The 15,485-nt window shown below is 40.1% G+C and overlaps 1 protein-coding gene across 3 annotated transcripts; it reads left to right on the top strand.

Annotated features, from left to right (window-relative positions):
* The first annotated feature begins 37 nt into the window (after positions 1–37).
* il17rel (interleukin 17 receptor E-like) lies at positions 38–14,130 on the top strand. Of its 3 annotated transcripts, none has more exons than XM_018700547.2 (19): positions 38–178; positions 4,328–4,582; positions 5,720–5,747; positions 6,240–6,389; positions 7,226–7,332; positions 7,671–7,785; positions 8,118–8,162; positions 8,310–8,449; positions 8,589–8,660; positions 8,766–8,820; positions 9,593–9,756; positions 10,669–10,713; positions 11,178–11,235; positions 11,451–11,587; positions 12,061–12,120; positions 12,206–12,263; positions 12,848–12,979; positions 13,544–13,591; positions 13,686–14,130. In XM_018700547.2, the coding sequence occupies exons 1-19, from the start codon at positions 107–109 to the stop codon at positions 13,796–13,798; spliced, it is 1,854 nt and encodes a 617-aa protein (XP_018556063.1). In that variant the 5' UTR covers positions 38–106; the 3' UTR covers positions 13,799–14,130. The 3 variants fall into 3 exon arrangements, with proteins under 3 accessions (XP_018556063.1, XP_018556065.1, XP_018556066.1); XM_018700549.2 differs by lacking the exon at positions 38–178 and adding an exon at positions 614–749; XM_018700550.2 differs by lacking the exon at positions 38–178 and adding an exon at positions 782–1,186.
* Positions 14,131–15,485: the final 1,355 nt, after the last annotated feature.

Below are 15,485 nucleotides of genomic sequence, written 5' to 3'. Positions count from 1 at the left end.
TTGTTGGCGCGTCGCGGCGGGGTGTCGGTCGGCCGGTGTGCGGCGCCGCGGCTGCCTTTCCCCGGATTCCCCCCCAGCTCGGCCGCGCTGCTCGACGACAGGCTCGATGGAGAAGCAGAGGAGGAGGAGGAGGAGGAGGAGGAGATCCTCAGATGGTTACGGTTTCATTCATTCAGAGGTGAGACTTCAGCCGCAACCGGAGGCCAGGGCGATGAAAACAGAGATGCTGGTTTAAGTAAAACCCTGCACACCCCCATGGAGAGTCATTGATAACAGCTCGGCCGACGTGAAAGCGGAAATACGAGGAGAAGATTAACGGGTCATGTGATGCATCCAATGGATGCACACTGCAAAAAAAAAAATAAAATGAAATAAAAATAAAATAATTCCAAAATTTAAATTTAAAAGCATAAAAAACAGTGACATGAGGTGAATCCTATTTTTGCTACTATGTGATCATTTCAATCCGTAAAGAAATTTGCAGGATGGAGTTTAACAGATGGAGTGATGCATTATTACTTTAAAACATCTCTTTTTAAAATCATTAAACCAATTCACCTGTAACAAGTAAAACTGACGCATAATTTAATTTTTTGTTCTTTTTCCAAACCAGTCGTTTCAAGCCTCGCTCGGCTGCAGAACTTCTCGGGTGAGACTGACATTTTTTACAGTGCAGGATGAGCAAAGATCGATAATTCTTACAGAGCAGCAGGGGTGAGCAGCTTACAGCAGCTGACAGCAGGTTAAAGGTAAGTCAGGCCTGTAGAGAGGAGACTCACAGAGGCAGAGGAAGCGTTTTCCTTTAAGAAATAAGCGCTTTACAGTGCGCGCTGTCAGTGCTGAGGTGTTCTTATTGTTATCACGCTTACAAATCTGTTGACATTCAAACCATTCGAGTCATGACAAATAGTTGTGATGATTTAATGAACAAATATTTGGAGCTTTTATAAAGCGCCAGCAGGGCGTCTCTGGTAGTCCACTGCCGATGACTTCACTGTGCGCTAATACGCATGGAATCTGTGTGATTGTTCACCCATCCTGTGCACAGGGGGAAAAATCACCATAGTTATTTGGTGATATCGCGGGGACGTGTACATTTAACGAGGTATTGACGTTACAAGCTGTTGGACTCGTGCGTAATTACGCGCGGCGAGTGGTGGAAAAAGTATTCAGACCCTTTACTGAGGTAAATCAATACATTTATCAAGTATTAGCAGCAAAATGTAGCTAAAGTCTTAAAGTTAAAGTACTAGTTTGATCCCTCTGGTTGAATTATTATCATATATGGCATCATTAGATGATTAATATTGAAGTTTGAATGTGTTGCTGTTGTATCTGCAGGAGGTGGAGTTATGTTTTTCAGTCCAATCAGTTGTTGCAGTTTTTCTCTAGTCTTTGACTTGTGGTGAGAAGTTGGATCATTTATTGACATTAAACCATGTGAGAAGTTTAAAATGGAAAAAGAAATCAGCTGTTTCGCCTTCTTTTTCTTCTTGTGGTATCTCTATTACAGAGGGTTCTTAATTTGTCACAACTTCATTTATTAATGTGTTATCCATTAACAATATTCTCCAGCATAACTAGCTTTAGCTAGCTTTTTAATTCACACTTCATTTATTAACAACTTACTAACACAGCTGCAGACATGATGCATTCTTCAGTTTGGGAAATCACTTTTTAATGTCTTACAACAAAAACTGCATACTTGGTGGCTTATTAGCGATAAAAAGAGAACTTAATGAGTCTTTATTAATGAATAGCCAACTGTTATGACTGCAGACTTGATGGCTCACCTTAGTACAAACGAAAAACACATGACTAAATATTAATGTTAATACAAGCCATTAATAATGTAATCAATATGACATAAAAAACCTGCTGACAATGTACCTGACAAGTGTCACGACTGCAGGTACTGTAATACACACAGATTCCCAGTAGGGAGAGCCATTAGACAAAAGTAGTTACACAACTTTAACCCACAGATAAGACACCTTTAAAAAAACAAAACAAAACAAAACAAAACAAAACAAAAAAAAAACAACAGAAAATACTTCAAACCCTCTTCTGTGAAACAGTAACCACACATGAATAAATATACTATGATAAATAGGTCCAACTTATGTCAATAGCTCTTTTATTGAGTTTCTAGGCCTAGGTCATTTCAATCTTGTGTTACCTCAACTCACAACTTAATTGAGGAAGCAAAAAGGAGGCTGGCTAAGTGCCACACAGTGTATTCAAACCAGTTAATGGCCTTTTGTTGTGTCCTACGTGTCCTCTGTGACAAGAATGGTATCACAACTGAGTAATCACCACTATTCTTATGTTACACACACAAATGCAACAGGGGGCACAAGAAGTCAGTGTGCTGTTTTTTGTTTTTTGTTTTTGTTTTTTCCTGAAGGTGTATCTTTGAGACTGAACTGTTTTGCCTTTACACAATGAAAAGATAAAATCTGTTTTTAAGGGCAGGACTGTAACCAGACTAGGCAGTAATCAGTCTATTTGTCCTCCTTTATTGCCCTATGCCCTGTACGTCACTGCACCACATTGCATTTAAAAGAAGTGCAGTGTCTGACAGTAAAACACTAGGTATTGTTCATGGAGTTGCTGTTGCCACACAGACTTCTCTTTCTGCCTGTGTTGACCTAAATTTTGTGGTCTAGTAATTAAACTATATCAAGACTATCAAATATCCTGTGATTATCTTGGAAGTCTTTGAGGTTGTATTTGGGTAAACTCTTCCCTGTCTTGTTCCCAGAATCAGAATGGTGGGAAGTTCAGATGTTGCTCCCGGACATTCATTTCAGTTGCTGGTCACTCCTGAGAGCACAAACTGCAATTATGAATGTCTGGAAGAGAAGACTAATGACAGCATTTTTCTTCTAGTCTTTTAAAGACACAGACTAATTGATTTAAAGATAATACCACCTTTTGAGATGGCAGATTCGTTAGCAAACAGTTTCCTATTTACACATCCAACAGTTGCAACATGAGCAGCGTTAACAAAATGTAGACTTGTGTTTATGCTAGTTCCAGAAGCTAATTGCTAACTTTGTCTGTCTGACAATAGTTTGCACGAGAAAAGGTGAAAACAACAACATTATCACCTTTTGAGATAGCAGATTCGTTAGCAAACAGTTCCCTATTTACACATCCAACAATTGCTACATAAGCAGCGTTAGCGTGATTATGCTAGTACCAGAGGCTACTCGCTAACTTCATCTGTATGATGACAGTTTTCGCTAGAAAAGGTGACCGGTTGCCTTTTCCTAATGCTGCTCATGTTGCAACTGCTGGATGTGTAAATAGGGAACTGTTTGCTAATAAATCTGCGAGCTCAAAAGGTGATAATGTCACTGTTGTTTTTACATCTTGTTTCTGCTGCTTGCAAGTGACCAAAGAAGTTAGTAATCGCAGGTTTAAGAAATATTATTCTTTACAAAATAAAACATTTGTTACAGTCTAGAATAGTCAACGCTCAAGCTAAATACTGACCTACATTGTGTTAGAGAATGCGGTACAAGCTTGAAGCCAAGAGGAAGTGTCCTTTATTTAACACTAAATGTCAGAGGTCACTGATACAACAAACTACTGCTCTGGATGAAAGTATTTTTCTGGTTGACATATCAACTGAATTGTCAAGAAATTTGACACCCATAAACATTTAAGCGCCTAAAACACTTTCCCTTTTCAAAATTCAACCAGAAATTATGGTTGTGCTAAAAACCCGCCCAACCCTTGATTGGCATTCAATACAAAACAAAACAGAGAAAACAAAGGTAAGACAGGTAGAACACAACGTAATGAACATCATGCCTGCGGCAAGTTTCAGCACAGCCACAGCCATAGTCTCCCTCTTTGACTTAAATAATAACAGTAAATTACAGTAAAAACCCCTCTTTCAGGAAACAGATGGTACCAGGTATGTTAGTTTTTTCTGCAGTGTGGAATTTTATGAAGTAACTGGAGCAGTCGGATGTAAATTTTTTCTCTTTTCCTTTTCCAACTTTTCTCTGTTTGTGTGTGTTCGTGTGTGTGGATGGCTGTAGAAGCATCATTTCCACCCACTTATCAGTTTATTGCCAAGACAGTCAGGCAGAATTTTTAAATCTCGTGTCACAAGTGGAGTCACCAAAATAAATAAATAAATAAAAAAGTTAGGAGGATGTGCACTATGTCTTGTATGAAAGGAACTTTATACTACAGCTGGTGAGTATGACCCCGCCTCCTTATATTTAAATCTACTTTTCAGTGCCTAGTCTTTCACTCTGTGCTTGGATCTGCCCCAGTACACTTCTCACTGGGTCCCATCCCTTTTCAGGATTTAAAAAAAACAAACAAACACAAGAAGAGCCTTCCTCACCTCACCATGGAACCATCTGCCAGTCAGAGGAAGACGCAGCACCAGATTACAGGACCTGGACAGAGCAGAGTAGAGGATTTCCAGTGCTGGCCGGTGAAGATGATCCTGTGGGCTGCCTTGGTGATGTCTCACTGTTGTTGGGGTCTGAATGGAGCTGCAGCAGAAAACACAGGACTGGAGAGGATAGAAAAATGTGGCACCAGGTGTTCTCAGGTAAAACTGCATCCTTTGAATTAGCATTAAAACAGCTGTGATAATAATAATTCAACTTCTACAGCTAATATTACTGTGACTGAAAGCACTGTGCTTCTATCCAGGTTTTAGTTTAAGTTTGGATTTCCTCAAAAGGCTGTCCAAGCATGAGTCAACCATTTTTAATAAGGATGCAAGTGGTTAAACTGTAAGGTTGATTCCTGACACTGCATGACTCACCTGTTGACTCACTTTAAACATTTTATATGGACACATGCTGCAAATGTGTGCATGCACACAAACCTGCAAGCTTGCACATGGGAAATTTCAGAAGTAAGAGGTGCTGGTGTCTTAGTTCCTGAAGGCTAAAACTTTTCAAATATTCTTATTTAATCATTTACTCAACCCTGAGGAGGAAACCAGAACAGCTGAAAATCTAGTTTGGGAGGAGATTTTATAGTTAACACATGCTTACCATGTTTACTTTCTCTCAGTGACAAAAACAGACTTAATGTGACTAGAAATATAAATTAAAACACAAATCCTCCAGGTATCTGTCACCTTCAAACTCAAGTATGAGCTGTGCTTATTTTCAAAACATGAGGTAATATGAATGACCTCATTTACCTCGTGTTATTTCCACTTTGATACTTACTAAGAGTAGTGTAAGCAAAGTCAACTGAGAATTTTTCCGTGGTAGGAAAAGAAACTCCTGTCGTACAAGTGAAAACATACTTCAATAATCACTCGTCACTGCGCATGGGAATAACAGCACGTGCAAATATCTAAAATAGTTTTCACAGGTCATGTTTCCGGGGAGATGAGTAAACAAGGATGTGTTTTATTAAAATCTGTGAGTGAACTTCAGCAAATTTGCACTTTAATGACCTTGGTCATACACACTTTTTATCGCTGTGTGAAATGTTTTTGTATACTTTTAGCACTGACTCTGGCTGCCACTTCAAAGTAGAAAAAAATAGGTGGGGTGACTGAGTCAAATAGCTAATTGCACTGTACTATAAATAGATATTCTTTGGATTGGTAATAGACCGCAGCAACGAGGATGCAAAAAACTCAATGTCCAGGGAATCCCCGTTTCTGTGGAGTTGTTTAGTATTACTTTATGAATGGGTGTTTTCTTTTCTTCTCTCCTCGCAGGGCCTTCACTGCAAGACCAAACCTGACAGTGAGTATAAAACCAACATGCGTGGCAGCTTCATCACATCTTCACTCATGCATGCACACAGGACATGAATCTGCACAATAACTCATGTAATATTGTGTGTGTTGCTGCGAAGAATCACTATTGTCACACCTAAACTGCTTATTAAATGTGACATTGCCAAGAAAAATATTCAGTACTCAGACATGCAGTTGATACATATTTGAAAAATGTTTATAAATCACATTTAGACCTTTGTGTTGACACTAAAAGCTTGCTTTGGAACACATAAATGAAGATGTGAAAAAAGAATGCCACACCTTTAACTAAACATGAGAATCAAGAACTAGAAATAATAAAACACATAGCTCATATTTTTCCCCGACTGCCCATTACACCCTTTTTCCATAGAAGGACACCCAGACAGAAATGTAACCTCACAGAAATGTACATAACATATATAAAGTGCTACATTTATAACATATTATTTTTCTTCCTGGGTCCTGTCCTGTGTAGATTTGTTTCCTCCTCCATGTCAGGACTCCACTGAAGGTTTCACCACATCCTCCGTTTTCCACAACATCAGCCTCTCCACGGTCATGCACTGTGTGGGGAAGCAGAAGTGCTCGCTACACCTCCGAATAAAAACTACATTACAACTCACTGGTACGTAAATGCTAGTAACTCTGTGGGGCTGTGCTAAATATTTGTACAAAATTCCATGGAGAGCCATTGTTGCTCCCTCTTTTAACTTTTGGCCATCGACAGGGGGGGTTTCCAGCTGTTTTTGAAATGACTCATGGAAATAAGACATTCCCAGTAACACACAGTAATAAGGCATGTAGTTATAGTTAAGTCAGATTTTATGAAATACTGTCTAAATACAATGCATCAAAAGCAAATAATTTAAAGTTTGTCCATTGCTATTTTAACCTGTATAATTACTGTATATTCTCTCAAAGTGACCCTCAAACCTATGGATGTTGTTACCCAATCACCTGACCTAACTTTGTCTTAATAAGGAAGTTTTAAAACCAGCTCTTTGGGTGTAGCCAAACCACTGTGGGACCTGGTCACGATTTGGTGACACATAAAGGCATTTGTAGATTAACAGTGAAGGAAGTCTCATTTGCAAAATCATCCATTTTCCATGATCAAACTTCTGCTTTTGCATGTTGACTGTGTCAATTGACATTTTTCTGTTCCTGATTCTGCACAACAACCGCACAATCTGATGAGGTGCGGTCAAAACACACAAACACACTTGTTCATATCATATATTGAGTAATAACCTTTGTGGATTTCCTGGCTTTGCGGGGTGGAGGGGGGAAATCCCTTTGATCCCTTTCTCAATCTTTCATCCAGGCAGCCAATAAAACTGTTCTTCCTGCAAGGCACCTTGGCTAGCACTAACTAATACTGAAACTCATTAATTGATTTTGAATGGTTAACAGTTACTGTTTGACAGCCTGACTTCTGACTTTAATACTCTTTCTTCCTAGAGTCCATCCATGGTTTGTCTGTTTGCACCGTTACTGCAGGGATGATGATGAACTGCCGAATCGTCAGCTTCTCGAGATCTTCGAGAGAAAGGATGTCTGGGCTGCAGGTACAGTTACCATCACAAATGTAGTTGTTGTAGTAATTTAATTTAAATTTGTGAAAATTTTCGGGAAAGACTAATCACGTCATTAGTTCTTGAGCACTTATAAAAATGATTGTTCTAGATAGATGAACCCAAAATGACCAACCAGTTTTAAAGGCACTTATTTTTATCAGCTGTATTTTATGTGAATCATTTATAATTTAACACCAAAAGTTTTCTGACTCACATTAACAACTCTTGTGACATTACTGTAGGCTGACATGGGTTCAAAAGTGCACAGTAGTTTCCATGATGACTTTATAGACATGTGATAGCTTATGCCTTTTTTTTCCCCCTTTAAGGTGGAAGTTGAGAATGATTGTACTGACGTTTCTCCGAACCAGCAAATACAAGTTATGGTGAAGACTGTGCCGAGCTACTGTGGCGTAATCTGGGCTGGCACCTACGACGCTCCACGTAAGAGGACGTCTTGCATATTTGTATGACTATGCAAACACACACACCCACAGGCACATGATGGTACAGAAACAGGAAACTGATGAGGTGAAGTGTAGATGTATTACATAGCAAATAGCTGAAGTCTATAAATAGAGCTGGTAAACCTCCCAGGTGATAAATGCTTTGATCCACAGTTCGGTTTGGATGAAGGTAAATGATTCACAGTAAGAACGTTGTAGTAGGAGGTATTACGTAAAAGTTTCACAGGCAGGAGTTACATCACATTTATCTTGCCGTCATCTTTTCCCCATGGCTACGTTTCGTCTTTTTAAGTGTGTTACTCTCCACAGAATGCATCAGTGAAGATCTTAGAAGAAATGTCCCTGAATGCATCAGTGAGTACTTTTTATTCTTGACCAAATTAGGCATCAAACATACAGTATTACAAGCTGGTAGTTAGGACCCCTCAACGCAGGCTTTCTAATCTAAGCTCTTACACGAGTTAAAAACCTTCCTCGCTGATATCGACTTGTCTTTTTCAGCTGGTAGGCTATCATACGACGTAAACCTGGAGAGAAAAGAGCTGAACGTCAGTGTATCAGACATGCTCGAAGGTCACAACTACCATCTCCGTCTGTGCTACAAGGATTTCATCTGCTTTGGCGCAGGGGCGAGTGCACTGGTTAGTATCTCATTTAGACAACCCTTGAAAACTCCCACAGACTCTTGCAGTGGAAAAAAATGTGGCTGATTAATCACATGAGTCAGGACACGTCAAATGAAGACGGATAACTGGTGGAAAACTTGTGTTTAACTTGCAGATAAAGAAGGAGGAACCTGTAAAGAGTGTCACCCTCCAATACTCCCGACCTTTGCCCTGCCTCTGCATTGAGGTATGGTTTCTGTCAACACTCCTTTAAGTGTTCCTGATTTGTTTGTGTGTATAATAAAGTCTGTGAAAAAGGTTTATTTCATGATGATGACTGAATTCGTCACAGGGGTGGTCAGCTGTGATGGATGCTCCCAGAGTCCAGGTCTGCCCATTCAAAGACCGTGAGTCACCTGATTGATTTTACTCACAAAAAATTAACTAGTAAATGGAGTGTGTAGTCCATGTACATAACTGCCGATTGATTTTTGTTTTGGAGTGGGAAAACAGATAATAAGCCTTTCCCTGTTTATCGTTTTGGAACAATGAAAGTGAAGAGTAAGGATTTTTCTTTAAAATTATTATTATGTTAGCACAGGGAACACGATAAATCAGTTACGGGCTTAAAAACCATCTTTTTAATTGTACGTGAAATTGTTTTTATTTTGCCACTGAAGCCACCCTACGAACAATAGCACAGGATCCCCATAAGCTAGCAGAGTTCTTTTCTGTGCTGCCCAGCTAATACAAATAAAGCTGGCCTTAGCTAACTATCTTGTCGATCCTTTTCAAAGGCTGAAAAAAAGGATTGTTAGCTAGATAGCTAGCCAAGGCCAACTTTATTCACTTTAGCTAGATTGTACTAGCTTACGAGGATCTTGTCCTATCATTCATTGGGTGACTTTAAAATAAAAATAATTTAACGCACGACGAAACAGACGATTTTTAAGCCTGTAACTGATTTCTTATTTTCCTAGAGTTAACGTAAAACAAAAACTAGTCGTTCTTTGTTTTCTGATTCTGATTGTTCCAAAATGAAAATTGGAAAACAGTTCGTCATCTGTTTTCTGTTTTCCCACCCTAAAATGAGAAACAGTTGGCCGTCAGACCATGTGTGCTGTAGTATTTGAAAACTGCTACTTCATATGAAAAATCGTGACTTTTCCCTCCATGCAGGTGTCGAGGAGCTTTGGTCTGGAGTAGCTTTTGACCCACTGGAGGGGACGCTATCATGGGAATCACTCTGTCCGGTTACTGCCGTTGTCACGTTGTGCCAGAAAAGCAAGGCCGGCGTCTGCATGGATCTGCCCCACGCCTCCCAGAACATCACCAGAGGAAAGGTACATAAGTGTTGAAACATTGAGAGGTTTCTGGCGGCTGGTTGATGGAGGAATGAAATTCAAAGGTGATGTGCATGAGAGCCAACAATGCAGAAGATCAATAGATGGTACACATGCCGGAAATGCAACGCGTTAAAATAAACAGGACCCAGATCATGTGAGATTGACATGGAATTCAAAAAACTGAGTGTTAAGTATCTGACAGGTTAGTCACTGCTTCTGAAAAATGACTCAGCTTGAGACTGTGAGACTTTATTGCCACATATGATAACAGTAAAGTGGAATTTGAACATGTCATGATCTTGTTGGAGGGAAATGTTCTCAGTGTGGCTTATGACATCAGGTTTTCACAAATGGAGTTTTTTCTTTTTCTTTTTCTTTCTTTTTTTCTCTCTTCTTGTGGTCGACTTTTAAATGGGCCATTAACATTCTGTGAGAGTTTACATATTAGAGTAAACTGTGTAACATTGCAGGTTGAGTTTATACAAAAAACCCTGTACGTGTTGAGTTACATTACCATTACAAGTCAAGTATATAAACACATATAGCTTATACAAACCACTGAGTGGCATAGTCTGCACATCTGGGAGTCCTTAGACGAAACTGAGAATTTGATCCAAGATCGTCATCTGATTTAAACCTGCGGCCATGTCACATAAGAAGGGAATTCTCTGTTGATATAAAAATAACTAGTGACGCAGAGAGTCCCCCATCTGAAAGCTGAATCCAGCTGACCTGAAAAAACCATGTCGTCTGAACCTGAACTGAACGAGTAGAGTGGTGTTTAGTTTAGTTCTGATCTAAACTAAAAACTGTGGACGTCAATTTTCAACACTAAAAGTTGCAACACTAGTTTGTGCAATGAGAAGTGTTATTTCATTGATAAACATTTCATCAATCTTTGATTTTCAGATAACATTTACTGGAGTGGATCCACACCCTCATCTGTGCATAAAGGTAAAGATCACTTTTCACCCTTTGGCTATTTGGGAGTTTCGATGTAGTAAAATAATAGGGATGTTATTTTGAGCAGTAGAGATTACTCCCCACCTGCACTGTAAGGTATAAGAACAAAGCAAAAGTATTTTTTCTCTGTGTTAAAATAATTTATTTAAAAAACATTTTGGGAACTTCACTTATCCTCTTTCTTGCTGAGCATTAGCTAAGAAGATTGATACCACTCATGTCTTTCCAGTAAATATGAAGCTACTCCCAGCAACTGATTAGTTTAGCACAAATACTGCAAACAGGGGGAAAGCTAGCCAAAGCTAGCCCAGTTATATCTTGTCATCATCAAGGGAGGCTTGCTCTGAAGTTTCCTAGTAGAGCTTTATGCCCAACAACGCCCCTGACTGGGAGTCACTGTCTATGTATGTGCCTCACATAACTGCTGCTATAACTATATTTTATATCCTCCACAGTTTACTGTAGGCCCTGACTCCTGGACCAGGTGCCCCTTTGCTGATGGGAGATTCCAAGGTAGCACTTTTTCTCATGTTAGCATTTTTTTGTCAAATATTACAACATGATTATCATTTTATTATCACAGTGGCACGTCAGTCCAGGGCACTTAATCCAACTCCAGTCGTTTAAGGACGATATGGTAGATTACCTTAAACAGATAACGGCAGGCTTTATGTAATGTGGTGTTGTAAAATTGATCATTATAATGATAGCTGTGCAATTATTTCCAGCATGGAGGGTGGTTCCACAGAGTCACGAAGGAGTGAAGATGTTGTCACAGATCACTGCAGTGTTTTCCGTGGGGGTGTGTGTGAAGTCCTCTGGGCTCGCTGAGTGCCAGATCACCAGATCAGACACTGTGCATGTGGTAAGTATCACACATCTTGCCAAAGGGAAACTTCATCTGCCATGAATTTAGGGCAGTACCAACTCCAGGAGACATTCCCTTATTTGGTGTTTGGTGCTGGTGGTGGTGGTGAGGGCTGTTTGCTTTGTTACAAAACCCGCCGGAGATGTCACAATTAGGTCGCTGCAAAGACTGGAATGTTTGATTCACATCATTTCAGACTTATTAAACCTTTCCATTACCCCTTGTTGCCTGTATGGATACATTAGTATTTGTGACATGACAGGAGCTGTCACAACACGCTTGCAATGATTGCACATCACCGTCTTGTCCTCTTGCTTTCTGTTTGTTTTTTATTTCCTTTTTGTTTTTGTTTTCTTTTTGTTGCTTCTTCAATCAGTCATCTCTCTCCTGAGTTAGTACTGATTTGACTGGGAGTGCATGAAAGAGACAATAAAAGCGAAACAGAAACCACACTTTTATTTATTTTTCAGGAGAAGAATAAAGCTGTTGACATAAACCTGGCAGAGGAACTGTGCAACTCTTGCATCCAGGTATGTTTGTATCGTCAGTATCTCCTTTGATGTCTTCTCCAGATTTTTTAGACTGACAATGACTTTGAATGCTGTGTTTGGACAGGTCAAGAGGCTCGATGTGAAGTTTGCCACCACAGTCCTTCACTGTTTTGATCAGTGCAGTAAGTGCTGTTTCTCTTCTAATCATCGTCATCCTGTGTGGTCTGATCTGGGTGCAGCAAAATAAAGATCATTTAACACTTGATGAAACAGACGGATGGTTTACCAACCATTCACGCTCAATTCAACCCCTCTTAACCCTAATTCAACCCTCAAGTGACCCCCAGCAGCTCCTGCCAAGTGATATCAGTGGCCATGATCATTTTTTCTTGTCACAAATGTATACGCCTCTCTGTACCATCATTTCACTCCACTTGAATTTTATGATTGTTTCTACGATGGATGAAACCATGTGTAAACATTAGGGCTCCGGAGAAAATCTTGAATGCCTTCTTTGATTAGCTGTTCTCAGTATTTTCAGTTCATTGAGAACGTGTAGGGAGCAGAATGCGTGCGGGTCGTTTCGCCTTTCAAACATCAGACAAACACAAAATTGTTCATGATTCTCAAGAGACATGGTTTATAGGAATGGGTCAATGCTAATGCTAAGATAAGATAACTCTCTGCAGCTTCATGTTGAACCGACAGATGTAAGAGTGGTATCAATCGTCTCGTTTAAAATCAACGCTGTAAATTCTCTTCACAGATCAGTCGTCACCTCTCAGACCCGTCATCTCCAGCCAGACCTCTTTGGATTTGACCTGGGTCGTTGTACCGGCTGGTGTTTGCCTCTCTGCCATAATAATTATCATTCTGGTGCTTCATGTGCTGTTAACTGGTAGGTAGAGAACAATACTGTCAAGCTCCCTCCTGCATCATTGTCTTTTCTGTTGACACACAGTAATGCAGGCACTTGATTTAGGTCTACGTCTGACCTCCACCCGTCTCAGCTCTCAGACTGGGCTGCACGCTCCTGATAAGTAACGAAGGCTTCCTGAGTTAAGCCTTTAACAAAGAATGAATGTTCTGATGTTAAAAACAGTTATTATCTGTGTACAGGTACAAAACCTGTCACGTCTTAAATAATTATATGCCTACCTGCTGTACATGTAAATGCCTGCAAACAAGGTATTTTGAATCATCACCAAACAAACCATACCAGAACTAACATGTTCACCAGTGTTGGCATCTTGGTGTTGGCAGACTACACAACATTAGTTGTTTGATGACGCAGTGGAGTGGAAGGGAATTTTAAGCACGATTTCCTCTGCAAATAAACATAAAAATTGCAAGTGCCGTGGACGTATTAGGTAGCGCAGGTTGCACAATGATGATTGAAAACCAGCCATTGAATTTATCTACTGCCACATTTCCTCATCTGAGTCCCCGTGTTCTATTTCAGTGTATCAGAGGAGGAAACAGAAAAGAAATGGAGATGAAAAGCAAATAGGTAAGAAGCCCGCCTGATTTGTTTAAGATCTGCAGCACATATATTTTCAGTTTGCCTGCAGTTCAAACCTCACCTGTATCCCTGTGTTGTTCAGATCCTGCTCTCGACTGCGTGGTCCCTGCATTACAAACTCATCCCCATAGAGGGATCCTCGTACCCGACTCGCCGCAGTGTGGGAAACACAGAGAAAGCCAACCTGATCTCTGAATGACCAAAGGACGGTTCTCTGGGTTCTCTGGGCCCTGAAACAACACCTGCGACTCATGTGGTTTAAACTGTAAAGACGTCATGCAAGTTCTCTGTTGAATGCATTGTGTACAATGTTGGGACAGATATTTCAACTGTTATGTAAGTTACTGAGTATGTGTTGGATAGTATGCTTGTTATAGTCTGTTTTATTGGTTTGGGTGAAAGTTACTTTTTATATTGACTTTGTTTTTTGTTTTTTAAGTAAGTTAAAATACTCGCTTTGCTTCCAGCTAAACTTGTTCCATCCCAATATAAATCTCTATTTTCAATAAAAAAAAATACAAACAAAACTTTGTCTTAATGTGTTTATTTCAAATCGTAATGAGGTCTAAACTTTAGCTGACTCTACATTAGTCACAGCCTTAAATGCAGCACATCACTCACAAAATTATCTGATGTCACAAAAACAAAACACTTGCAAACAGGAGCGGCGAGTCAAATCAGTACCTCTGATGCCCAGCAATAACAGCTTCACCTGGTAATCGCTGCTGTGTTGTACTGAATCGTGAGATGTCATTTTGTCCACATCCAGTATGGACCTCCTACCATCCCCCATAGGGCTGCAGTTCTCCTCTGGTATTTAACATTAACAGTTTCCGAGAAATGACAATTCACTGGAGTTCCCACTTGTTCAGGCAAGCAAGCACAATAGTCCTCATAATTCTGCTGGTATGGACCAGTTCTCCTGCTTTTCCTCCTAGAATGAAAACATATATGTATTTACTGTAAGCTCACATGATAAACTGTCACACTGCACCCCTGGTTGGCCCTGTGGGGTGAACAAAACTCCACCACTGACCCAAATCAAACACAAAAAACACCTCGAGAACAACCAAATCCATGGGATTTATTAACATAAAGACATATCAAAACAACCAAGACTAAACCAAGACAACGTAAATACACAACAGCAACAAAAAATAAACCCAGGTTCAACCTCTGTCAGCTGTTTGCTTTGGTTTTTAGCAGCTAAAAAGAGGCATATAGAAGGAGAGTGATGTAATTTCGCTGGTACGAAATTTCATGGTAACCCAGAGTTGTTGAGACGTGTCTGGAACAAAGTGGTGGAGCTGAGTTGTTATGCTAGCATAGCTGTAGCACATCTGTTTATACTTATTTTTCTGGGTCACCTGTTTTAGTCTGAGGAAGGTGGAGGATATTCATTTAGAGCTTTCAAGCATCAGTAGTAAATTATATTGGGAGTGCTGCTCAGACAAACACCACTTTCCTCCTTCTGTAGTCCTGGTCCATTTGTTCCTATCGATCAAAGCCCAGTGCTTTAGCTCAAAGAGGCCTGATGTGAGGCTTGAAGCCTGGAAAGCAGCCAAACGCCTTGAATGCCTGGCATGACCGAAAGCTTCATCTTTGGACAAAAGGCACTTACAGTACCATCTCTACCTCTATTCCTGTCACAGTTCGTCGCTGAACTACCCACGTCATTCGCTGAGCGGGAATTATTTCCACTTGGTTTACATAGGCAAATAATGTTGTTTAAAAACAGGATACCGTACCAGTAAGAGAACAGTGGTGTCTCTGTGCAGACTCGGATGCAGATGCACAAGTATTTAATCTACCCAGTGACCAACTTTAGCACACAAGGAACTTGTTACTGTAAAATCCTAAATGGGTCAGTCTTGTAAGTCTG

This window comes from Lates calcarifer, linkage group LG18 (genome assembly GCF_001640805.2).
Source record: "Lates calcarifer isolate ASB-BC8 linkage group LG18, TLL_Latcal_v3, whole genome shotgun sequence".
Lineage (NCBI taxonomy): Eukaryota > Metazoa > Chordata > Actinopteri > Centropomidae > Lates > Lates calcarifer.
The sequence above is the reverse complement of the archived record's forward strand: the minus strand, read 5'-3'. Positions and strand labels throughout refer to the sequence as shown.

Coding starts and splice junctions, on each gene's coding strand:
- il17rel (XM_018700547.2), top strand. CDS start 107: ATGGAGAAGCAGAGGAGGAGGAGGAGGAGGAGGAGGAGATCCTCAGAT. Junction 9,757..10,668: donor AGAACATCACCAGAGGAAAG/GTACATAAGTGT, acceptor TTTGATTTTCAG/ATAACATTTACTGGAGTGGA. Junction 12,264..12,847: donor TCACTGTTTTGATCAGTGCA/GTAAGTGCTGTT, acceptor TTCTCTTCACAG/ATCAGTCGTCACCTCTCAGA.